The 24,720-nt window shown below is 40.1% G+C and overlaps 1 protein-coding gene and 1 long non-coding RNA gene across 2 annotated transcripts; one reads left to right on the top strand and one right to left on the bottom strand.

Moving 5' to 3' along the window:
- Positions 1 to 234: 234 nt before the first annotated feature.
- Positions 235 to 24,720, top strand: HNRNPLL (heterogeneous nuclear ribonucleoprotein L like). The gene is made up of 13 exons (XM_085054448.1): positions 235 to 557; positions 8,898 to 9,016; positions 9,136 to 9,373; positions 12,604 to 12,689; positions 14,601 to 14,697; positions 14,793 to 14,865; positions 18,753 to 18,824; positions 20,318 to 20,535; positions 20,694 to 20,815; positions 21,454 to 21,655; positions 22,533 to 22,590; positions 22,707 to 22,805; positions 23,950 to 24,720. Exons 1-13 carry the CDS (start codon positions 354 to 356, stop codon positions 24,003 to 24,005), a joined length of 1,644 nt encoding a protein of 547 aa, XP_084910574.1. The 5' UTR covers positions 235 to 353; the 3' UTR covers positions 24,006 to 24,720.
- On the bottom strand, positions 16,965 to 20,419 carry LOC146439042 (uncharacterized). Its single transcript, XR_014850655.1, has 2 exons — positions 20,287 to 20,419; positions 16,965 to 19,654 (listed from the first exon to the last, which is right to left on the bottom strand). It is a non-coding gene; the product is annotated as an uncharacterized LOC146439042 (long non-coding RNA).

Below are 24,720 nucleotides of genomic sequence, written 5' to 3'. Positions count from 1 at the left end.
TCAGCGCATCTCCCGCCGCTTCCCCCCGGCCGAGCCCTCAGGCACCGCGGCGGGGGGGCGGGGCCGGGGCTGCCCCACAGCGCCGTGACAGACGCGCTCCCCGTCCAATCGAACGGCCCCATTGCTTGATGGACAAGGCTGCTGACCAATCGTCGCGGCGCACCCGTTCCCTCCTCAGATTGGAGCCAATCGCGGCGCCGGCGGCGGGCGGGGAGGCGGGGCGGTGTGCCGGCGCGGGGCGGGCCGTGTGCGGGGGCCGGGACGCAGAGCATCGCTCGGGCTCGGTGCCGCCGCCGGCTCCCTTCCCGCTCCCGCCTCGTCTCCCCCGCCGGCCGCCCCTTCCTGCCGCGGACATGTCGTCGCCGTCGTCCGGAGAGCGGTACGAGGAAGAGGAGGAGGAGGAGGAGGAGGACGGCGCCTACGAGAGCCAGGCCAAGCGGCTGAAGCCCAGCGCCGCTGCCGAGGAAGGCGAGATCGAGTACAGCGGCGCGGAGGAGAGCGAGGGCCGGCGGGACAAGCTCCCCGCGTCGCGCGGCGGCGGCGGCTTCTCCGGCGGGGTGAGGGCCGCGGGGCCGGCGGGCGGGGGGCGGCTCCCCTCAGGCTGTAGCGGGGGGAGGGGGCTCGTCCCGCCCCGCCTCTCCCCTCCCCTCCCGCGGGCGAGGCCGCGACCGCCTCCGCCGCTGCTCCCCGGGCGGGGGGACCGGGATCGGCGAGGGGCGGGGGGCTTCCCACGGCCGCCAGGCCTGCCCGGGGTCGGGGCCCGCTGCCCGCTGCCCGGGCATGGAGGCGCTTCCGGCGGGGTGGGAACGGCAGGGGCTCCGGGCCGGCTCTGTGCTCCGCTCCGCGCTCCCCAAGCAGGCGAGCGCTCGTTCCTCAGCGCCCTCGGGCACGGGCTGAGCCTGCAGCCTTGAGGGATGGATGGAGGGATGGAGGGATGGGTGTGAGGCGTGCGGGTTTGGGAGCTCACGGATTGCCGCTGTTGGGCGGGCAGCTGGCTGCCTTTTGGGGTATCGCCATTGCAAGTTTTGTGGCGGCCCTGTTGCTGAGCGTCACTATAGAAACAGCGAGCGGGGGGAGGCGGCGGGGGCTGAAACCGCGGCCGAGGCTTGCTTTCATCCTCCGTGCTACCTTTGTGTCTGGCACCATACGGCGACAAGGCTGATCTTAAACCATTGCTTCCTTTGCAAATTAATTTCTAATTCTACTTTCTCCCTCCCCCACGAGCAGTGCTATAAGCACGACGGTTCCCTTTTTTGTTTTTTGCTACATACCTTTTCTTCATGAATTTGCTTCTAAGAATCAGGGTAGTCCTTGACCCATAAATTGGGCTAACGAGACTTTTCTGTCTACTGTTTGATTCTTTATCTAATTGTCCATCTGATTAGAACCATTTTTCTCCTTGACGTCTCTTTCTGTTTGTTATTTGAACAAGCCAAATCAAGAAAACATTGATTTAATGTCAGAGCTTGAAATTTGGAATACCTGTTTCGTGATCTGTTAAAATTAACTTGTGCATCAGTTAATGATGGAGCATTTGCTGTTCCCATTTCTCCAATTAGTTAAATCTATTGATACAGGGGGTGCCTGCTAAATTTGTTGTTGTGGTTTGACCCTCTCCTGCCACCAAGCACTGCACAGCCATCCACTGACTCCTGCCTGGCCTGATGGGGGAGGGAATCAAAAGGGTACAAGTGAGGAAAATCCTGCTCTCCGTTCTTTTTCCCCCACTTTATATGCTGAGCATGATTTCATAGGGTCTGGGATATCCCTTAGGTCAGCTGGGGTCATTGTCTGCGCTGTGCTCACATTTGGGGCCACAGGAGAAAGAGGGAAAGCCTTGATTCTTGCTTAGCGCTAAGGAAAACCTCTGTATTATCAACATTGTTTCGACTACGTATCCAAAATATAGCTCATACTACTATGTAGAAAATTAACTTTACCCCAGCCCAAACCAGCGCATTATTACAAAAGTTCCCTGATAAGCTGTAACAAAATACATCTCTGGAAAGAACTATTTCAACTCTCAAGTTTCTTGTAACAGAGCATCCTCTCTGTTGCAGTCGAGACTTAGCAATGTGCTCTGTCTTGAAGGCCAGTGCTGAAAGAAATCCATATACTTGTATAAGTTATCTTGAAAGTTTGTTGGGTAGGAGAGGTGAATGCCATGCAGTTAGTACTTCAAGTAGATATGAGAGTCTGCTTTGGCCTTTCCTATTTTCTGCAGTATTTTTACGAAATCAACTAGTTCTTACATTTCTCCTTCTTTCTGGGTTCTGAGTGTCTTTCAGAGTGTCTTCATGATGTCTCAGTTTATCCAAGTTTACCCTTCATGATAATGAGAGCATGGGGTGTGTAACTTCACGTTTAGTATCTCAAGATCCAAGGCATGTGCTGAGTGTTGTGAGTAAAGAAACTGAAACAAATGTGTAGCAAGTCGAGGACATGAGGGGTTTTAGGCGGCTGGTTGTGTCAATTGCAGCGGCATTGGTAATTTATTGGCAAAACTCTATTCACAGATTCACTATTGGAGAGGCAGAAGTTGTCTTGATGCTGGAGATCAAACCGGTTTCTTAAGAATAAACTATTACATCAAGTGGATATATGAAAAATAAATGACTGAGTAGTTTTGGTAGTAATTTTATGCGAAGCTTTTGATAGCAAAATGCCAGTATCTATAAAATAGAGTTAGTTGATGTGAATTTCTGTGGTTCTTTTTCTCTAGCAGATACAAAAATGTACAGGAAACTTACTTGCTCTGTGACGTATCTTACTCGTTTCTCTGCAGGGAAATGTTCTCAGCTTTTAAAAGTCGTATGTGGTTCAGACATACAAGATGAAGGTAGGCTGAGAGGAGGGAAGAAGTGTAAGTGTCCTGGATTGCTCAGAAGAGAGCAGAAAAAGAACAAGTAGGAGGAACTATAGAGAATGGGGAATTAGGAGGAGAAATGGGGAGTGATGATCAGGGTAAATGATGATGAAATGATGAGAAATGGATGTTCAGGGCAAAAAGTGATAGGAATCTGGTAGCCTCACTTTTGTTGGGTTTTTTTGTTTGTTGGTTTTATTTATTTTTCCCTCACACATGCCCTGGAATATCAGTGAACTGTACATTTGTATGGGTTATATACTCTTGTTGTATAAAAGCTCTTTGTGCTAGGACCCTGGCAGGTTGGTGGGGTCACCCTCCTGGGCTGTATTTATTATTGTGGTAGTTTCCTGTTCTGGGATTGTTGCATTTGGCTGAAGAAGCCCTTTATGCCTCTGTGTTGTTTTGGTTGGTGTCTTTTGTTGTTGAGGGGTTTGTTTTGGTTTAGTTTTTTTGCAATGGGTGCCTAGAAGTCTCTATGTGAGATCCAGGTCAGGAAATCCAACATTTATTTTACTCTTTGCTTTCCTCTGTTTCCCACTTGTGTGGACACTTCTCTTAAGCCAGAGGTGTACCCTCTTCTTCATGGCTCATCTCCAGGCTGAGGAGCATGGAGAACCAAAACAGAGCAGGATGTTGATCAGGGAAGGAGCAGGATGTGTTCCTGCAGAAGTATTCGGTGTGGGAGAGAAGGTGATTTGGAAGAATGACCTTTACAGAGGCAGTGTTGAGTGGTGGTGAAGCCCTGTCAGAGGAATCAGAATTGCAGTGTAGCAGAGGGTCAGGACACTGTGATAATGTGGGCTAATAGCTGTGTTTAAGGGAATTTAGAGGGTCTTCCAGCTCCATCCCCTCTGCCTTCCTTAAATGTCAGTTTTATTGATTAATGTTGTGTTTATACCTGTAGCATCCACTTTCCTCACTGTCTCTGACATACCTATTCCTAAACATTTCTGTGAAGTCAGGAAGATCTGTTATCCCTGCTCTTACATTTGGGGAAGTGAGATGTGGTGTCTACATGCACAAACATAACCATCAGCTACTGCAAGGTAAAACAGGGATGTGATCTTGCAGCTCAGCAGCTCTGTTGAAACTTCCTGGGTGGTAAATGGAAAGCAGCTCTCCTTGCAACTTAGCTGCTTTGTGTCTAGCACAGGCAGTGTGGTAACAGCAGCTAAATGCATCGAGTTTGGATCATGACCTATTTTGCAGTGACTTGTCAATTTCTTAAATAAAGTCATCCTAGAAGCTGGTTTTGAGTAAGTGTGTAAATCGTCTTCCCTCCTTTTTCCTTCCTCAAGAAAAAGTAACCATTACCTTCAGGCTGGTTCTTCTTTCAATACCTCAGGCTGAATCTCCTGATGATGTTGTATTTTGTGGGGTTTTGTTTTGGGGTGGTGTTTGCTTGGTTTTGGGGTTTTTTTTAAAGGCTATTCAGATTGTGATGAGCAGAGAGGAAAGTAGAATAGACTATATCAGTTGGAAGGGACTTGGAACAATCGTATAGTCCAACTACCTGACCACTTCAGATCAAGTTCAGAATTAGCAGAAGGGGTCAGAGTGCAGGTATTCTCTTCTGCATCAGTTGGAATCATTGAAATAACACAGTGGTAGAGAAATGATAGCCAAATTCCTCATACAAAACAAAACTAAATTGGCAGGTAGCCTTCCAGAGTATGGGATGTGATTAATCCTAACCCCCTTCTTCTCTGTAGCCCTGCCCCCAGTCCCCAAAACCAACCAACAACAATAAAACAAGCACCAAAAAATATACAAATCTGATATATTCTTCCACTGCCATGGAGCCTTAACGTAGTCTTGTCTGCTTGTTTCTTCTGACACACTTCCCCCCACCCACCACAAATTCTGTTGTATCTATAAAACAAATTTCAGACCATTTAAGAGGGATGCAGAGAGAGGAAAAAGTTGAGAGTCCGTAAGATAATCTGAATGGTGAGAAACTAAATAAGAGTATATTTAGGTACTTGGCAGAGGGAATAGGAAGGAGAAGTGCCATCCTTTTGCAGTAAGGAAAAAAAGGGAGGTGGAGGAGGTAAGTAGTGAAAAGATAAGCAGATGCTCAAAAAAAGGTAGTACAAATTAATAGGACTAATATGAGTATGCTGGCTGGAAAGTATCTGGAGGAAGGCTAAAGGAAATGTTTTTGTGCAAACAGTTGGTGAGAAAAATTCTAATTTGGAGTTTGTGAGCAATAGAGACATCATCCTATAGCCCATGATGCCATTCCAAAAAGGAAGACCTTTTTGGAATGGCAAATCGTAGTTAGTTGGCAAGAAACCATTGATATATTTCAAATGTCATCTAGAGGTATGTAGGTCACCAATAAATGGATGTTAAAATGCTACAGCCATTCTTTGAACCTGCCTCTGTTGCAGTCTTGGGTATGTGAAGTCACTTGTTTGTACTTCATCTTCTTGGATAATGTCAGTGCTTCCCTTTGTGCCTCAGCTTTGTTTCAGGGGAAGCATTTTTATGCTCCTAGTTTCTTTCTTGAGGGTAACCTTTTCTGTCCTTGTTACTGGTCTTGAGCACTTCCTTGAGAAAGGAAGTCTGCTTCCATTATCTATTTAAATAACTGCATTTTCTGTCCAGCCTAATGATTCTTCAAGAAATCATTACTGAGCTTTCAAACCCCCTTAAGATATACATATATTAATGGCACAGCAGTAACATTGGCTACTCTGTTCTCCTGGCTTTGGTGGACTGCAAGTGTGGTGTTGGAGTTTTGCATGGGGCTTTTGTGCTCCTGTGGGAGTTGAGTTACTGAAAGACTCCTTTGTAGGCAGAGAAATAGTGGTGGTTGTTAGTCTGTGTGAGAGCAGATGCTTTGATGTAACCTTTGTCTGTGTGCCAACTGTAGCTCATGTAGCTTTCAAGATACAGTGGCTGTGACATCTTGGTTAAAATCCTGCATTGTTCATCTCTGGGGAGAAATTCCAGCAGCAGTTGCATGAGCTGTGAATGTTCTCACCTTAGCTGTAGATACACTTTACACTCTGCAGACGTTTGATTTTTCATGTGGTCTGGAGCTTTTATTTCTCCTTCTAGAGGAAATCAAGGATCATTCTAGATTTGCTTGATACTGCAGCTTTTGTAGCTGCAAAACTTGTTTGACAATAATATCTATGTCTACCCTTTGTGAAGAGTTTTTTTGCAGCCAAACGTGCCTGTGGCACGTGTCCCCATCTTTCACCAACCCATGAGCTCTGTGAATATCAGTTTGAGGTTTCCTGGCTCAGGACTGATTTAGGCTCAGTTCTTGTGCTGCTGTTCACTGCTGCTGGCTAGAAACTCTTTGGAGTAAAGCAGAGACCCTCTGAATTGACCACCTCAGTGGTTTTATCTGTATAAAAGAGGTTCTGAAATTCTCTGTAGGTAAGTCGTTAAGTTCATGGCAGGTGACTGAGATTTCACTGGTTTGTGTTGGGGGTTTTTTTGGGGTGGGTAGGTTGTTTTTTTGTTGTTTATTTTGGGTTTTTTTTAGGTTTTATTATTACATGTTTCTCAAGCTTCTGTGCAGGTTACTATAATGGCAGTTTTTGATTCTTGCTAAATCTCTGGCTAAAAGTTGCTGAAAGAATGCATTCTGTATGGTGTTATGGGAGAAAGAAATTGGGATTGGAAAGCTAAACGCTGCTTTAATGACAAAAGAATGCAAAATTTGTATTTGTTGATGGTTCTAAGACTAATTCCAGTTGTAGAAGTGCAGACACCTGTGCATGTTCGTTTAACTCATGTATAATGGATTTGAATTGCAGGTATAAAAAGTCTATTTTTGAGAGAGTTTGTACTGTTAGAAAGATCTGTATCTACTAATACCTGCTAATAGATAAAAATACAATGGGGTATGCATGACAAAGAAACATGAACTGAAACTATAAGGGAAGTTTGAGCTGGGAAGAGGAGGAAGAGCAAAATACTGTTGTGTTATGATCAGTTCTCTGAAAAGCTTGACATGATTTATGGAGATACTAGTTCAGTAAGGTAGTGAGTAGCAAACACTAAGTTGCTAGTAGCTGTACTCTTTGGGATGAGTCTGCTTCAATGAGCAAATCATTGCTTGTATTTACCATCTGATTAGACAGAAATTTTACTAGACAGGATTTCTCAAGTGTATTAAAAAACCCTAAATGGAAATGCATTCCCCTAGCACTAACTGGGATCTTAATATAGTAGCAAGTATGCAGGGCAATGAATAATTGATGTAATCGTTTTTGATTGTTCTGTAGACTGTAAATAAAGGTGCTTGTTATCTCAGCATCTTAGAGCAATAGGCTTTGCAGGAAAAAGTGGTAGTTATTGTTAGTTTTCTTTTGAAGATTTCCTCAGGTGTTTCTTTCAGCTTTGTAAAGTGTGTATGTGGGTTAAGAATATATAAGCTGCAAATAAAACCTCTCTGTAGTTCTGTTCCTTCTGCAATTGCCTAAGCATTTGCAGTTCAAAGCATTTACCTTTCATGATTACTTTGATCATTGCTCCTGTCGTAGACCTGAGCTGATTGATTCAGGATACGAGGTAGCTTATGCAAATATCAGCAGTGGTGTTCTCCCAGCATTGCCACAGTTCTTGTTCAAAGAAATGTGTTGCCCCTTAAAATGCTTTCATACTGCAAACAAATAAAATGTAAGCTAAGCTTAAAATATTACACAGCAGATTGTTCTGACATCTGAGGAAGCCTGAAGTGCTGGCTTTTGATTCAAACAGAATGGTCAAATCCTTGATTTAAATGAGAAAACGTGATTGTTTCATGAGAACTGCATATGGAACACAGCAATTAAACACACAAAACTCAATTTGTAGTTATCTGGAATCTGTTTTTTCCTGGAATCTGTAGTTCAAATGGACAGGGAAGAGAGGAATGTCTAAAAGTAGTAGCAATCATTGTGGTTACTTAATTACTGGAGCTCAAATGCTCCTTTGTGCTACAAATGAGAATCTCTCTCACGTTCCAGAAGATGCTGTGCTATTCTTTACGAAAAAGTGAAAAATCAACAAGATTTGATCTGCTAGATGGAACACATTAATGTAGTCATTAAATGTGAATATATCACCTTTACACTGCTGTTACAAATATGAAATTTGGGTGCTGGCGATTTGCAGTATATTTTAGTGTGCCCTTTATTATTTCTAATCTTTTTTTGATTGTCTCTCAATATTGGCTTACATTATTTTTCTTTTTTTTTTTACCCTCCATATCCTAGAGTATATAAAATAAATTTCAGCCTAAATTTCAGGGTTTTCATGGAAAGATGAGCTGATTCCAGCCCAAATTCTTCAGTTGCACAGAACTGAGACTGTCTGAAAGTAGCTCTGAAAAATGTTCATGGTGGGAATTCTGTGTGCTAATGCACTACATCTGGGTCCATTAATAGTAGTCAGCCTTGGGGTGAAAAGAGCCCCATATGTACAGAAATTGTGAGTTTTTAAAAATATGTATGAAGAGTGTTCAGAATTAGAAGGGAAGTTTGGTTTATTTCAACCATAATTCAGAGCTGGCATTTTCTTGCATTGTGGAGCACAGCTCTACATGCATTTGAAAAATACTCAGTTTTCGTTCACTTTAGGGATGGTCCTCATTTCTTCTTGCTTACTTATTCTCCCAGCCTGTCTCAATAAAATACTGGCATCAACAAGCAGAGTGTCAGAAATATTTTAGCTATTGGACGTGTCCTAATTTTTTTTTAATGCTCTTAATGAATAAGGTATGTGTAAGACCTCCTGCAGTTCAACCAGTGTTAAATAGGCTGCTTTTTGTTAATACAAGAAAAATCTTCTGTGTGCAAACAGATTAATTAAATCTGAAAAGCTTTTTATTTTAAGTAGACTTCAGCAACTGAACTTGGCAATCTGTTTGGAAAGAAAAGTTGAATTATGTAACACATGCTTAGAATGTGCATTTAGATGGCTGCTTCTGGACCCAGTGTAGTGTCTACCAAATATTTAATTTTAGTTGATGATAGCAGTGTTCCTTGCTCTGTGTTGAATTTTAAAATGTCATTTTATTTGCTAGGATGCTGGGGGAAGTCATCACAAAGTCTCTGTTTCTCCTGTTGTCCATGTCCGAGGGCTGTGTGAATCTGTGGTGGAAGCAGATCTCGTGGAAGCTCTTGAGAAGTTTGGAACCATATGGTATGTTTTTGCTAAGAATTGTTTGGGAAAAAAAGCAACCATGTCATAAATGACCATTATGGGATGTGGGAGTTGTTTTGAGTGAGCAGGAAACCTTACAGTGCTGTTTCCCTCACCAGCTATGTCATGATGATGCCGTTCAAGCGCCAGGCTCTGGTGGAGTTTGAAAACGTGGAGAGTGCAAAGAAATGTGTGACAATTGCAGCAGATGAACCTGTGTACATTGCTGGGCAGCAGGCCTTCTTCAACTACTCCACAAGCAAGAGGATCACTCGGCCAGGGAACACTGATGACCCCTCTGGTGGGAATAAAGTTCTCCTGTTGTCAATTCAGAATCCTCTCTACCCAATTACAGTGGTATGTTTCGTCACCTTCTTTTATATTTTCTTGTATGTTCACATAGGTAGCATGCATGTTGTTAAATAAAGGTTTTTCAAGACGATTCAGTCCTGTACAGATATTTTGCAGTACATTTGAAGGCTTCAGAAGTGAGGATTTTGAAATGTTTAAGTTGCTGCATGCTTCCAGAATATTTTCAAATGTGTTGCCACAACATCAAGATTGTTATTGAGCCTTTAGGCTCTGAGTGGTGTATATTTAAAGAGCAAGTAATTTTTCCAGTAGGAAGGGTTGTTTTTTGCAGTCCTTCTTAAGTCCTTCTTTCCTTTGTGGAAATGTGAAACTTTTATCTTTTGATCATCAATTCCAGTTTGATGGAATCTTCCTCACTTTCCTCACTAGGCCAATATATTTTCCTTTCCAGTATTTCAAGTTGTACCATATATACAATTGCATCCTAATTTATTGTCATTTATTAGTGGCACATGTACATAGTTTTTTAAGAAACAGACTCTTTTTTGGCTGTTATTTAAGAATATATGTTTTATCATGCATTAAATGCTTATATTTTTCATAGGAGATTTTATCGTGCATGTTGAATTGCACAGAAATAGGTCAGGAAAAAAATTAAAATAGTGTACTATGATACAAGTATGAATCACTTATTCTTAGGAATGCAGGATGGTATGGATCAATTAAAGTGTTTGGGGTGTGTGGAACAAAGTAACTTTAAACAAAACTTAATGCTTGCATTATGTGCTGTATATTATGAGAGCAAATTGATTGCAACTTAGTATTCCTGAAATGACCTCAAGTAGTCAGTTCCACCTCATGCTTTCTTCTTCACTGCCTTGTGAGTACTGATAGATTTTTGTCTGTTGGTTCATCAGAAAGATGAATCTTCTTTCTCCTGTCAATTTTCTTTATAAAAAAGCATGCCAAGGTATGAGTTGCTTTTTAGTGTTTAACAACAAACCTGCTCTGAGCTGCGTGAACAAATCCAATGACTGAGTTAAAGTATTCTTTGCTTGTGGTTGTAATAAAAATTTTGGAAACTCAGTTTCATTCATGCATTTTAAATTTGCCTTGCATGAGTGGCTGAGTTGAAGGTGGATGCTTGAAGAAACTGGGAGCAGTAGCCTGGTTCTGGGCTGGGAGAGTTCCATGGGAATTCTGAGGATGAAGCCTCTGGCACAGTAGCTCCTTTTTAAAAACAAACAACCCCCCCAGCCTCTTTCCTCCCACTGCCCCCAGCTGTTTCTTCAGCATACACAAATGAGTGCTAGAAGCAGGCAGATTTCCAGAATTACTGGCAAGGATCAGAGCTCACTGGAGACAGTGTAGTCACAGCAACTGGGGAGAGCAGCTGTGCTCATAACAGCTAAAAATGTGATGAGAAAAATACAAATTTTGCACTCGGCCAATGGGTAAAAGAAACAGTTAATTTTAGAATTCCTCAGGCAAAGTCTGCATTATTAAAAAAAACCTACTCCCAACAAAAGAAAACTAAAATCAACCAAGCAACCCTCCCCCTCAAAAAAAAAAAGAGACAAAAAGCCCAACACTACCTCTTCCTCTTCAACACTTTTCTTAAATTTGAACTACATTTAGACAAATTCGATGAAAAATTGCAAGCAGTTTTAAGTGGCACATCTGAATAACTGCAGTAAACTGTTGCACAGTTTTTAAGAGTTTTACTTTAGAAATGAGATAGATTTTTTGCAGAGAAATTGGTCTGTTCAAGGGCATCTTGTGGCAGAAGCAAAATTGTTCTAAAATTTTGCTGCAGCCTAGTTCCTCCATTACAATTGTGACCAGCTTCTCTCTCTCACAGAACTTTTTTTTTTTTTTGAGGGATGTGACAGTGAAGGGCAAGAAGGGGAAATCAACTGTATTTAATTCCTAGTTACTTTTCACCCCTAGGTGATAGAGGGCGTCGGTGTTTTGAAAAAGTTTTGCCTAAGATGTCACGTACAGTGTGACACATAGAGGTCTTTCAAGTTCTGTTTCCTATTTTCCTTCCCTGTGGGCAGAACTTGGTCAGGGATTTGTCTGTTCAAAGAAGCTTTCCCAAAGTGACTCTAAACTACCAGCATATGCTGAGGTGAAGTAGCTGCACCTTTTTTTATGATATTCTAGTATATATATAATGCTAGTGCTTAATTTTTTTATGAATATCCCACATTACTGTGTCTTACGAATCATTTGATTGATTTGGTAATATAAAGTAGCTGAATTAGAAAAAATAATTTAAAAATCATGTTGTGTGTGTGACTGCTGGCTAATGACACTGATGGCATTTTGAGTAGAGCTTATGTTTTGAAAGACATTTTTTTGTTTGTTTCTAATTATGTGGCTGTGAAGAAATGTTTTGAGAGACAAATTTTGAAGGAAAGTCATATGCCTGAAAATTAATGTCACTTGGAGCTGGAAGATTTCTAGGAATCTTTTTTCCCAAACAGGAGAGGTGGAGGGCAGCTTTTTGTGGTGTTGAGCATGCTGTAAATGATCTCAGAGGTTTTATTTTTGTGGATTCAGACTGGGTGAGCTGTGTCTGTTTTAATTTTAAGAAATCCAGTATGCCCTCCACCCCTTCTGCACAACATAATAGTAAATATTATACCCACTTCCTTTGCCCCTTCTCCTTCTTGTCCCCTAAATAACCCCGAGGATATACACCAAGATCTTGGAATGAACATTTTGAGGGTATTTGGTTTAGATATAAAGAAAGGAAGGAGTGTAACACCCACTTGCAGTGTGGGTTGATGCAGGTGAAAACTGTTGAAATTCTCTTAGCTACCTAAGTTTATATCTTGAATTATCCCCAGTTACTCTCAGAAAAAGAACATGAACTCAGCTGCTGGAATCTTATGAAATGTGTTACAAGTGTCACTTTAGCTCTCTGCTGTGGTGGAACTACTGCAGGGCAATGCTTCAGAGGTAGCAGAGCTTGAGACATGGATGCATTTACTGGATTTTAACACAGTTGAAGATACTTGTTAAACCAATATTTGTGTGAGTGCTTCTTATAGAAGTTTTTTCCTGTTTTCAGATTTGATTGCCTGTACTGTATTGATCCATAAGAATGCCAATCATGACTGTATAAATTGTAGAGGGAACAATAAGAAAGGGAAAGTTAACAAGCCTGTTCTCTTTGGCATTTAAATGCCACTGCAAGAAGATGTTCTGTGGACCAGAAGTAATTGGAATTTCACATCTGACTAAATTTTTTTTTTCTTCTTCCTTAGGATGTTTTGTACACTGTGTGCAACCCTGTTGGGAAAGTTCAGCGCATTGTTATTTTCAAGAGAAATGGAATACAAGCCATGGTTGAATATCCTTTATGAGTGTGACTTTTGTTTTTTTGGCTGTAGGTTCTTGACTCCAAATGGGTTTAACATGAGAATGTCAGAAAAATTCTGTGTGATTTTGAGACCAAATTATTTCTTAATTTCTATCTAAGACAGGTTAACTTCTAATTTTAGTCTGTCCGTAAGACAAAATTGTACTTACACATTTCATCTTTGTAGGAAAATAGCATTGTCAACAGTGGTCTTGATAACCATGTTTATAGTCCCTCAGGCCTAATAATTGCAGACATGAATTATATCATAGATTTGACAACCCCTTATATGCACCCTTATACACAAAATTTTCATGGCTTCTGCCTGTGTTGATACAAGAAATGGATAAGGGATTGCAAAAGTGCAGTTTGTCTTCTTCAGACTCTTCTAAAATAGTCCCAGTATGTACTGCTTGTCTTACTATTTTGACTTTAATAAAGAAAAGGCCAACTTAGGCATCCTTGACCTTGATCTTGATCATTAGGAATCCTGTACTGAGGAAATTCCCTGCTCTGTTATCCTACTGTTTGCTCTATTTTTAGCATTAAATTCTTCATGGGTTGAATGTTCAGAATTGTTGTGTTGCTGTGGTTTGCAAAGTCCAAAATCTGATATTATTAGGCCGTAATTTCTGAAACTCTGATAGCCCTGTTCCTAAAGCTTTATTACCATCAATTTTTTAACTGTTATCTGGACAAAACTTGCCAAAATCTCAGGCATTATTTTTGTTATTTCAGATACTGCCAATGTGGCAGGCTTTATTTGTGGGTCACTTCTGTAAAGTATGACTTAACCAGTGGCTGCATTGATGATTTACCAGGCAAAGAGAGCTATCCTAACTTCTATTAAATCAAACTAATTCCTGTTTATCTATGTAGAAGACTTAAACTGTGTGTCCTGACAGACAGTAATTTGACTTCCTGTATGTGTTCAGTTTGTCATCAATGGAGTTGTCAGGATCAGATGACTTCTGCAGTTGGGGGTTATTCTTCACCTTGTGAAAGATGAGGGAAGTTGTGGGGAGGATCTTTCACACACTCAGATACTACTGTCCATATGTCCTTTGAATTAAACTCTGTAGCATGCCTTTTATTGAAAAAGGAAACAGTCAGCAGTTGTCAGAAAACTCAAAAATGAGAGTGAAGTAATGCAGCAGCAAGGTAAACAGTTGGGGGCGGGGAGGAAAGTAAGCTTCAAAACAAGCCTTGTCTGAAAAGCTCAAAAATTCACTCAAATTTAGATGCTAATTGCAGTACCCATTACTTTTGTAGTTCTGGCCAGTGTCAGTTTCGTACAAGTCTGGGAAGCTTAACTTTTCCAATGTTTAAGTTCCACAGTGAACCTGCATCACTTTGGAAGAAGTTGGGCTGCAGGAATGTGGTAAACCCAAGGCTCATTGTGTTGTTTCAGGCTCTTTCCAAAATGTCACTAAATTATATCAATACATGGTGCAAAAGGTCTGTTCTGTTGCAAAGTTCATGTTTTCTGGCACCATATATTATTGAGTATGTGTGAGATCATGGGTCATGATGTGCCAAGGCTCAGGTACATTTTTCTGTTAATCACAGATCTAATCTTGGAGTATGGAGAGCATATGAAATAACTTAGGTGTTGGAGCCTGGTACATGCATCTACCTGTTGTATTTTTTTGAGACAAGGTGATTATTTGTTCACTCAAAATCTCTCTTTTAGTTATGTTGGGGTTTTTGTTGGCTAATGAGCTAAAAAAGGTGTACGCTTAGTTCTTTTTGCTGTAAAGTAACTACTGTGATTAGTCTGTATGGATTTTTTGTAGTGAATACAATATTGAAATATCTGCAGGCTACAAAAGTAAAGCTGTATCAGATAAAAGGGACATGAATGTGACACCTGGGGAGAAAGATCCTTAACGTGATGTGTATGTTTGAATCAGTGTTTTGTGCCCAGAAGGCGAAGGCTGCACTCAATGGAGCAGATATCTATGCAGGATGCTGCACACTAAAAATTGAATATGCAAGGGTAATGCTTGGACCTTCTCTTTTAATTTTACTAGGAAATAAAAAAATGTATATAATCAAGACTTAACCTCTTCCACTTTCACTTTATTTGAACAGCCAACTCGACTTAATGTCATTAGGAATGACAACGATAGTTGGGACTACACTAAGCCATATCTGGGCCGCCGAGGTAGGTTGTGATCCATTCTCACTGTAGCTGTTTGACTGTACTAATGCCAGCCCTTCAAACGTGGTCAGGCTGTGTGGCAACAGTCCTTCCAAAGCAGGCCAGTGCTGCTGGAGACTGTGTCACCGCAGGGAGTTAACCCTGAGCCCTAGTGCCCCCTACTGCCGTGTGCTTGAGCCACTTAGTGCAACAAGGAGCCCACACCTCCAAGCACCTTCGCAGTTCTCAAGGACTTGCATTTCTCCAAGCAGCTCTCTCTCTTTGGAGGAGAGGAAACCTGGCACAGACTATTCCTTATAAACTACAAACTTGCACACTGCTTCTCCTTCGAAAGGACTCTTTTCCCCTATGTTGGACAAGGCATTAAGAAGGATAGAGGACTTCAGCAGGCTGACTCTACACTTCATCATGCACCACATCGGCATCAGCAAAAAAAAACCCCAAACAAACAAAAAAAACCCTCTGAAAAACCTCAGACTTGCAGTTCACCTTGTCTGCATACTGCATGCACCACCACCACAAGTTTTTAAAGGAGGACATTTTCAGTACTTCAGATTTGTATGGGATGAATAACATGATAGACTGTACCCATTTTGTTCGAGTTTGTATGTATGCTGGTCTTACTTCCCTTTAAATTACCACTGAAAAATCGAGAACCTCCAAAATTAAGAACCTCTTGTTGATATCATTGACATTGTAATCTTTTTATTACTTGCTGTATGTGAGAGTTGCATTCAGACTTAACAGTGTAAATATTGTCTCGTAGGAGAGAAATTCAATCCTTATATGCAGATAGTTGGAACTGAGCAGTGCAATACCAATAAGTCCCCTCAGCTATACTTAAGAAATAAAATAGGGAGATTAATAATTGGTACAGGCATACTGTCTCTTAAGTACTCAGCTGTAAAAATTCTCAGAGCTTAACTCATGTCAGTGGCAACTATGATTATATATGTACAGTCAAACTGCTGTCTAGCCTAACTCCTGTAAAGTGTTTATTTAAAAATAACCAAAAATCTGTAACTATTGAGTGCAGTGTTCAGTAACCTATGTACAATAATGTGTTCAATGTAAAGTCAGAAAAGTGAAGACAATGTGACCAAGATAGAGTATCTACTTATCAAAGGCTACATGAGAACCAGGGTTTTGGCTGTCTCAAGAGACTTGCACTTTCAGAGTAATTCTGCAGAGACACTGGGCTTGTGAAACTGTTGTACAACTAAAAACTTAGGGCTTGGCTTTTCAAAATGAAGTTCCTGTAAAAAGTTAACAAGGGAGCTACAGTATTGGTTGCAGCTTGTAGATTGTGACTATTTGTATTGGGATTCAAATTTTGTCTTAAATTCTTGAATCAAAGCAAAGGGATTCTGAAGGGATTTTGAAGGAACTCAAGTACAAGAAAAACTCTAAAGGTTTGAATTTGAAAAATTGAAAGGATTAATTTGTCCCTTTTATCTTTTGATCATTGCAGTGTTTGAAGGCTGACTTGTAACACTGTGCATCTAATTACATTATGTAATTGGTCTGCAGATAGGTATGACTGTATGAACTAAAACTTCCCCAAACTAGAGCAAACAGTGGAAAATGAAAAACTTGGGATAGGTGTGGCTTGCTCTTTCTCAGGACCCTTACCTCTTGTTTTTCTTTTGTTACAGTCTCTATTCTCTATACATCATGCTACTACACATAAGAGGAAAAAAATTAGACTGGTACAATATATATATATATAATTACATACCATATGTAGCATGATTTTTTCATTTACTGTGATCCACATCCATATATCTGGACAATAGGGATATGAATTGTTGAATGAACAGTAAAATATACTTGAGAAAACAGGCATCTACAGCAGTTCTGCCCATGAAGTAATCCAGGAGCAGGGATTTTCTTTGCGAGGAAGAATTTATATATTTGTCTTTCAGTTTACTCTTGCAACAGCATTATTTGGGTTTTGAACCTAATGTTCAGCCCTACTGCCTGAACTGTAGAGGTTCTCACTGCAGGCTGAGGACAGATATGTTAATAAATCCTTTCAGAATTTCACACCTGCCCCTCAAATGTTAGAAAGGAAATGCATTTTGCCAATGATTTTTTTAAAAAATTGTTTTTAGTTCTTTATATCAAATTACACACCTGCCCATAGTATTTCTCTGCTAATATTAATTTCCTAACAAGTGCCTGCTGCTATGCACCCTGATTGCATTAGATTTAATGAAAAAAACCTATGTGACTTTGTATTCTGCTTGCCTTTGGCCAGAAAGTTTGACTAAAAGAATGGAGTTTGGAGCATTTCTTTTGGTGGTAACACCAGCTTGCTCAGTGACTCAAGGACCTGATTTAAAAACAAAACCAAAAGTCAAGAAACCCAAACTTAAACAAGATTATAAAGAATCTTTTCTTTCAGAATTATTCTCATGTTTCAGTGCTTGTTTACACAAGTATTTGTGCTGGCACAATCCAGGGGCATTGTTCAAGGAAGGAGCAAGCATAGGGCAAGGAGAGAGCAATGGACTGCATCACCATAAGGAGGAAATATTTGTCAAATTTTTCTCACAGAATTCTTTATTTGAAGAATGTAATTCTTTACTATATTTTACTGTGGGCAGTTTCAAAGCATTTAGTTCTACAGGCTGGAATTACAAAACTGATTTTTCTGAAAGATGATCACAGTTTACATGCTCAAAATACTTGATCTGACTGCTCATTTGCTTCCTAGAGCCAAGAACCAGAGCTGTTACCCTGAAAAGGGAGTGGAAAAGTAAACTTGACAACAGTAATCTTTCTTCTATATAATTGAAAGTGTTCAGGACTGTTCTCTCTTCAGAGTTTATTGCCAAAGTAAATATCTGACTTGGAACTTGTCCTCAAAATCCTGAGCAGAAAGGGCCACGTGTTTTCATCTCCCACTGTTGTGTGATCAAATAATTCCTGGTTTTGGGGGGAAATACCTCCAACTGCATTGGGCTGAGGTTGCTATTTTCAGCAGTCATACTTAAATTTCCTGGAAACTGTTGTAAACTGATAAATGCCTTGCCCCATCTTTTCAATGTGGCTTTTTTATAATTGTAAGAAAAGAATTGTTGCTTACCACAAAGAAATCTGGAAGTTTAGGTTTTTTTGTCACGCAGCATGGATCTGACTGGAAAATACAGCTTTAGCTGTAATGTCTCCATTAATGTAGACCCCTTGCTTAACTTTATATCTTAGAGAACTGGGTTTTCTTAAAGGATTGACTGTTGTTTAAGTGCATTATTCAGTGATACTTTCCCTCACTTGAACTGTTATGTGCTGCTGATAATGCCACAATGTACAATCCTTTCAGCACGCCCATAAATCAGTAGGTGTTCTGTAAATATATATGTACACATATGTAATGCTCTCTGTTTACTGATTATGAAACCATGTAATACAGGTTGTTGTTGGCTTATGCTGAAACTTCTTGAAAGAAGCCCACTTTGAAAATGTGTTGCTGTTGAAGCTAATATTATGATTCAGGTACTGTCTTTCAAAAGTACTGCATTTCAAATTTGTTTTAAGAGACACATGGGTAAATCCTGATGTATGGTGTTTTCTATACTAATGTGTGGTGTCTGTTTAGGAAAACTATTGGGTATCTCCATAAACCTTAAATGTCTGCATCTTCTCATTGGCCACTGCCCCCAATCAACTTAAGTGCAATTTGTTATACAGATGGCAGTCTTTTAATTTTGGTGTCCCAGGGATACAGCTTATTTTTTAGACATAGAGTGAATAAGAAATTGTTTATAAAATTAACAAGGACTCATATTACCTTTTTCACTTCTTAACTAGAAGCTTTATGTCTTAACTGCAGAAATCAAGTGCCTGATTCTGCATACTAAACTGGTTTCTTTGCCTTCCCACATTAGACAGAGGGAAGGGCCGGCAGAGACAAGCTATTTTGGGAGAGCACCCATCATCCTTTAGACATGATGGCTATGGTAAGTAACATGGGATGACAGCTGGTTACGATTTCTTATATGCTATGTGGAATTCTAGATATTTAATCAATGCTTGGCTGTGGATCCCTTCAGCATGAGCAGTTCACCTGCAGTGCTGTCAGTCTGTGTTCTGAAGCACTGTTGGTTCAGTGAATCCATGTGCACTCATTGCCTTACCTCTTCCTGTCACCCAGAGCATTCAGCTCTACAGGTTTATTCCTTGGGAGAATGTTTCCTTTCAGTTGCCATCACCCTGGCAATGGGTAGAAAATAACATCTGGATTGGGAAAACAGTTTTCTTCCAGAAAACAGCAGCATAGCTTGATCACTGGTTTGGTACAACACAGCTCTCATGTTCTTGCATGCAAAGGTGTGAATTGTTGGTGTTGGCACTTCTAATTTAGCTGACTCAGGAAAGGTACAGCTATGTGACTATAGAGAAATAATGTTTTGGAATTAGTGCTATAAATTACTGCATTTGTTACCTGTGCTCTCTGTAAAGGAAGACGTGTTGTCACTTTCATGTGCTGAACGAAGACCAGAGAAACAAATGTCCCCACTCACATGTGACTTTTCTAGTTATTTGCTCTCTCAGCTGTTAGGTGCAATGTGATTTGTCTTGCCTCTTTCTTTGCAAAGATATTCAAGACATTTTACAATGTAGGTTGACATCCTACCTGCTCTTTCCAAAGGTTCTTCAAATCTCCAGAGTTCCCATGTTCTTTCTTGATTCAGTGATGGGGTTTTTTTAATTCTTCTGATATATCCTTCTACCTTAAGTAATGTGTCTGTCTCCTGTATCACTGTCTCCCTGTTATCACTGCTTTTTGCTGGAGAAAAAAGAAGACAAAAGGTTCCTTTTATTCACTTGGCTTGTGTGAATTTCACATTATTTTTGTCTCAGAAAAACAGATCCTCCCCTTGATCTGTAATACTGACATTTTCTATAAACAAAGGTATTGCTTACTAGTAGTGTCTCATCACTAAAAGAAAAAGAAAAGAAATTGTCTATTTCAGTGAAATTTGTCATTTGAGCTATAGTGGAAAATGGGACCACTTCATTTGGCATTAGTGTGGGAGTTTTAGTATTCCTGTTTCTTCCAAATGAGCATTTTATACAAAGGCAGGCTTCTGACTTAATCTCATGTCTCTGGGAAAAAGAGCTGTGCCATCTCCTGACCTCTGGCTCACTCCTTTGGTTTGTTTTCCCTACTTTGTAATATTCTTTTTTTGAGCCATGTAGCTCTGTAAGTAGATGAGAACTTTTCTGAAGGTTGATTTTAATTATTTCTTCTGATACGTTTGTGTTCAAATATTTTGTACGGCGCAGGGAAGATAATGATTTTTGTAATTACTACAATATCTTTTTTCAGCAGCTGCTGTAACCTTCTACCCCTCCTTTAAATGTGCATTATGTATATGGGCTTTGATGCATGATTAAGTAGTGAAAATTATTTCAAACCATCTGAAAACATGGTCTTTCATCTCCTTAGGCTCCCATGGTCCTTTGTTGCCCTTGCCAAGCCGGTACCGAATGGGATCTCGGGACACTCCAGAACTTGTTGCTTATCCATTGCCTCAGGCATCCTCCTCTTACATGCATGGTGGAAATCCTTCTGGGTCAGTTGTCATGGTTAGTGGGTTGCATCAGCTCAAGATGAACTGTTCAAGGGTATTCAACCTGTTCTGCTTGTATGGAAACATTGAGAAGGTAAGGCATAATTTATTAGAAACTTGGAAACTAATATAGTCCTTTAAAATGCTTTGGATAAAGCCTATCTGAAGGTCTAAAAATATATCCTGATATTTTATAAAACTATTGGTTGGGCTCTTTGTTGCAATACCTCCTTTTTACCTTATCTATCCTAGGTGAAATTTATGAAGACTATTCCTGGCACAGCATTGGTTGAAATGGGTGATGAATATGCTGTAGAAAGAGCAGTCACACATCTCAATAATGTCAAGTTATTTGGAAAGAGACTCAATGTCTGGTAAATATGTTTTATCAGATTAATAGTCCACCAGTGGGCAGATGGAATGAGGTTCCAAAGGGGCAATATCAAATTACTCTGTTATCGTTGTTGGAGTTATGATTTCCAGCTTGCAACTGTTTATTTTGGCTTTCAGCTGAAGGAGGGTGGATTTAGGTTAGATATTAGGAAGAAATTCTTTACCCAGAGGGTGGTGAGGCACTGGCACAGGTTGTCCAGAGAAGGTGAGGATGCCCCATCCCTGCAAGTGTTCAAGGCCAGGTTGGATGGGGCTTTGAGCAACTTGCTCTAGTGGAAGGTGTCCCTGCCCATGGCAGGGGGCTTGGAATCATATAATCTTTAAGGTCCCTTTCAACCCCGACCACTCTAAGATTTATTACTGTTTATAATTTTATTTATTTACATTCATAAAGCATATTGTCTTTACATGGATTGGCCACTAATAAGCTGTATTCTCTAATATGTCTTACCCATCTTTTCTGCAATTTTTTGAGGAAAGCACCACATCCAACCTATCTTGTTCTCACTGTATTTATTTCAAATTATTATTAAGAAATGTCAGCTCTTTTCTGGTTAGATAATATCCTGCCAAATATGATAGCCTTAATTATTTAAGAAACTTTACCCTTAAATTCCAGTGTTTCCAAGCAGCATTCAGTAGTTCCAAGCCAGATATTTGAACTGGAGGATGGCACGAGTAGTTACAAGGATTTTGCCATGAGTAAGAACAATCGCTTCACCAGTGCTGGCCAAGCATCCAAGAACATCATCCAACCACCCTCCTGTGTGCTGCATTATTACAATGTTCCCCTGTGTGTGACTGATGAAACTTTTGTAAAGGTAGGCACTTGGAATGACCGACATCCAACGCTTTGGATCTCTGTCCTGGCTTTACGTGGTGCTGCTTTTAAGAACAAATAACTGGGGTGGTTGTAGCAGAGCCACTGGAAGAGAACTGGTTTTTAAAATACATTTGTAGCCCCTCTGGATATGGCCACGATTCTGGAGTTATTGTCTCTCTTTTTTTTTAATGTGAGAAACAAAATCTTGGAAATTAACTTGAGGAGCTTAATGTGAAGAGTTTTTGTGGAGGAAAGGGAAAAGACATGGAGCCAAATACATGGAAGTTAGGACTACAGTTCATAAAGGATTTACTGACTCCCTGATATGGTTGCTCTAATGACTGCTAGGATGTTTTAGAATGGAGAGAAGCATGTACCTGGTAACTTGGCACAGTTGGATCCTAAATGAACTCTGGTTGCTTAAAGCATGCAATACTGGGCCTCTTTAAGTGGAGGTAATGGTAAGATTGCTGACAGTTCAGGGAGTTCATTTTCAGTTCAATAAAATGTATTTTTCAAACTCTGTCTGAAAGTGATTTCTGGTTCCCAAGTGGTCTCCTCGAATGTGCAACTTCTGAGCTACTGTAGTGGAGTAGGAATGTCTAGAAATAGAACTTGTTATTATTTAAATATGTTTTTGGAGATAGTAATGGTATCACAGATACAGGAGCCTTGTTTGGCAAATTAGAATGATATTCTAAAGAGTTACCAATCTAAATATATATTTAAAACAATTTGCCATAAATTCTTGTAAACTCTCTTAAAGAGTCAGAATCTTCCTTTTTGTGTGTCTCTTCCAGGAACTTGGAATTTTTGCTAATTTTTTTATATGCATTGTTGCTGGAGTTTTACCTCTTATTTTATTTTTGTGACAGTTATGTGAGGATCATGAAGTTCTCAGCTTTATTAAATACAAAGTGTTTGATCCAAAACGTAAGTAAAATTTGACTGGCTTGGGAAGTTACTTAATTCCGGTTTTGATCTGAGTGTGCACTGTCAGGAGAGGTTACTGATCCCCTCCCTTCCTTTTTTATTTCTTTTTTTAACAGCTTCTGCCAAAACACTGTCTGGTCTGTTGGAATGGGAATGTAAGACAGATGCAGTGGAAGCTCTCACTGTACTTAATCACTACCAGATAAGAGTCCCGAGTAAGTAAATTTTCCTAATCCTACTGCTGGAAATTTTTGTCTGTGGAGAAGGACTTGAGGGTTCTGGTGGCCACAAAAATGATTAGAAGGCTGGAGCACCTCTCCTGTGAGGAAAGGCTGAGAGAGCTGGGATTGTTCAGCCTGGAGAAGAGAAGGCCCCAGGATGACCATACGGTGGCTTTTCTGTACTTTAAAGTGTTTCTATAAAAAAGAGGGAGAGTGACTTTTGACATGGGCAAATAGTAGATAGCACAGGGGTAATGCTTTTAAACTAAGAGAGATTGAGGTTTTAGATGTTAGGAAAATATTCTTGACTGTGAGGGTGGTGAGAGACACTGGAACAGGTTGCCCAGAGAAGCTGTGGCTGCCCCATCCCTGGAAGTGTTCAAGGCCAGGTTGGATGGGCATTTGAGCAACCTGGTCTAGTGTGGGTAGGAGGTTGGAGGTGGATGATCCAACAAGATGATCCCTTCCAACCAAACCGTTCTGTGATTCTTTCACAATAAAAATGGAGAAATCTGCAATGTCTTGAACAGAAGATTCTTTAAGTTACTCAGCTCATTGCTCTCAATTCACTGCTCCTGTAGCATGTTCCCTTTGAAACCAGAAATTGTGAGGCCAAGCTGAATTATGCTCCAAAGTAGAAAGAACAGAGTGGGGTGAGTTCACCTGCTAGCACGTACACAATAGGCCAGATCTGCACTGAACAATTAAGACAGTTTACTGGATTCAATGGAATTTTTTCAGGTGTTCCTAGACATAATTTTGAATCCAGGCTAGTGTCTAATATTATTTTAAACTACCTCCTCCTCACTATTATGAGTTTGTCTCTCTGTGAAGTGTTAACAGTTTAAATATTTTCTATTCTTCCACACTTCGGTCTGCCTTCTTAATAACGGACCTCAGGGGCAAAACATTTTTGAAGATACTATTGATAACATACTGTTCACAATTCCAGTTTTATCTCAGTTTGGGGAGGTGGTAGCAGCAGAAAAACCCTAATGTGAAAAAGGCAAAACCCTAATAGAAGTGTGAGTGTTAAATACACAGAACTGGTGAACTTGGCAGGTTATGGAAGGTGGATCAGCAGGAGAGCTGTGCTCAGTGAGATGCCCACAGTGTGTTCTGTGTTGTCTCCTCACAGATGGCTCCAACCCTTACACCTTGAAGCTTTGCTTCTCTACTTCATCCCATTTATAGAGAAGAGGACAGCATGTTAAGAGCTACGTTCACATGGATTTGCGAGTTAAAAACTACACTTCATTCACAAAGCTCTAAAGTGGTTGTTCTAACGTTGCCTTGTTTCAACTTGTTAATTCTAATATCTTTTATCTTGTTTTATAATAAATGGATGTTCCTTCATAAATACAAACCAGATTTTTTTTCTTTTTGCCTCTGAGAAGTACATGTTGTAAGCTTACTACAAAGTTTGTATTTTGTTAGTGTAGTATCTTCAAATGTCTAAAAAAGCACCAGTAGTATAAACAAGATTGTTTCCTTTCAAAAAATGAAATATATTTGCATTTTCAAAATGTTAAAGATTAGCAAGTATTTTTCCATTTGTAGTCTTAATTGGCAGATAGAGCTATTACAGCAGAATTTTAAATGTAGAACTTGTTTTTCAGTATGTTAAGTAGTGAAGTATGTTGCAATACTAAAAAGCAGCTTGTATTTATAAAATGCTTTGATTGGGTGAATGTTGCACATACTGAACTTTTAGTAGCATAGACTTGTTTTATAGTTCAAACAGAGCTAACATAGAAGATTATTAAGTATGTACACGTGTATGGTATGAATTCATACTTAATTTAAAGTGGTTTTGTTTTTTTTTTTTAATTATTTTCCATTTGCATTAGCATGATGCCATCTAGTCCCACCGTAGGGGCCTTTTAAAAATTAAATTTGCAAGCCTGTA

Source organism: Lichenostomus cassidix, chromosome 3, assembly GCF_008360975.1.
Source record: "Lichenostomus cassidix isolate B80296 chromosome 3, HeHo_3.0, whole genome shotgun sequence".
NCBI classification, from domain to species: domain Eukaryota; kingdom Metazoa; phylum Chordata; class Aves; order Passeriformes; family Meliphagidae; genus Lichenostomus; species Lichenostomus cassidix.
This window is presented reverse-complemented; position numbering and strand designations above follow the sequence as displayed.

What these genes read in the sequence shown, in the direction of transcription:
- HNRNPLL (XM_085054448.1), top strand. Translation starts at nt 354, where the DNA reads ATGTCGTCGCCGTCGTCCGGAGAGCGGTACGAGGAAGAGGAGGAGGAG. An exon ending in CTCTCTACCCAATTACAGTG is followed by an intron (nt 9,374 to 12,603) that starts GTATGTTTCGTC and finishes CTTCTTCCTTAG; the next exon opens with GATGTTTTGTACACTGTGTG. An exon ending in GGAATACAAGCCATGGTTGA is followed by an intron (nt 12,690 to 14,600) that starts ATATCCTTTATG and finishes CGTGATGTGTAT; the next exon opens with GTTTGAATCAGTGTTTTGTG.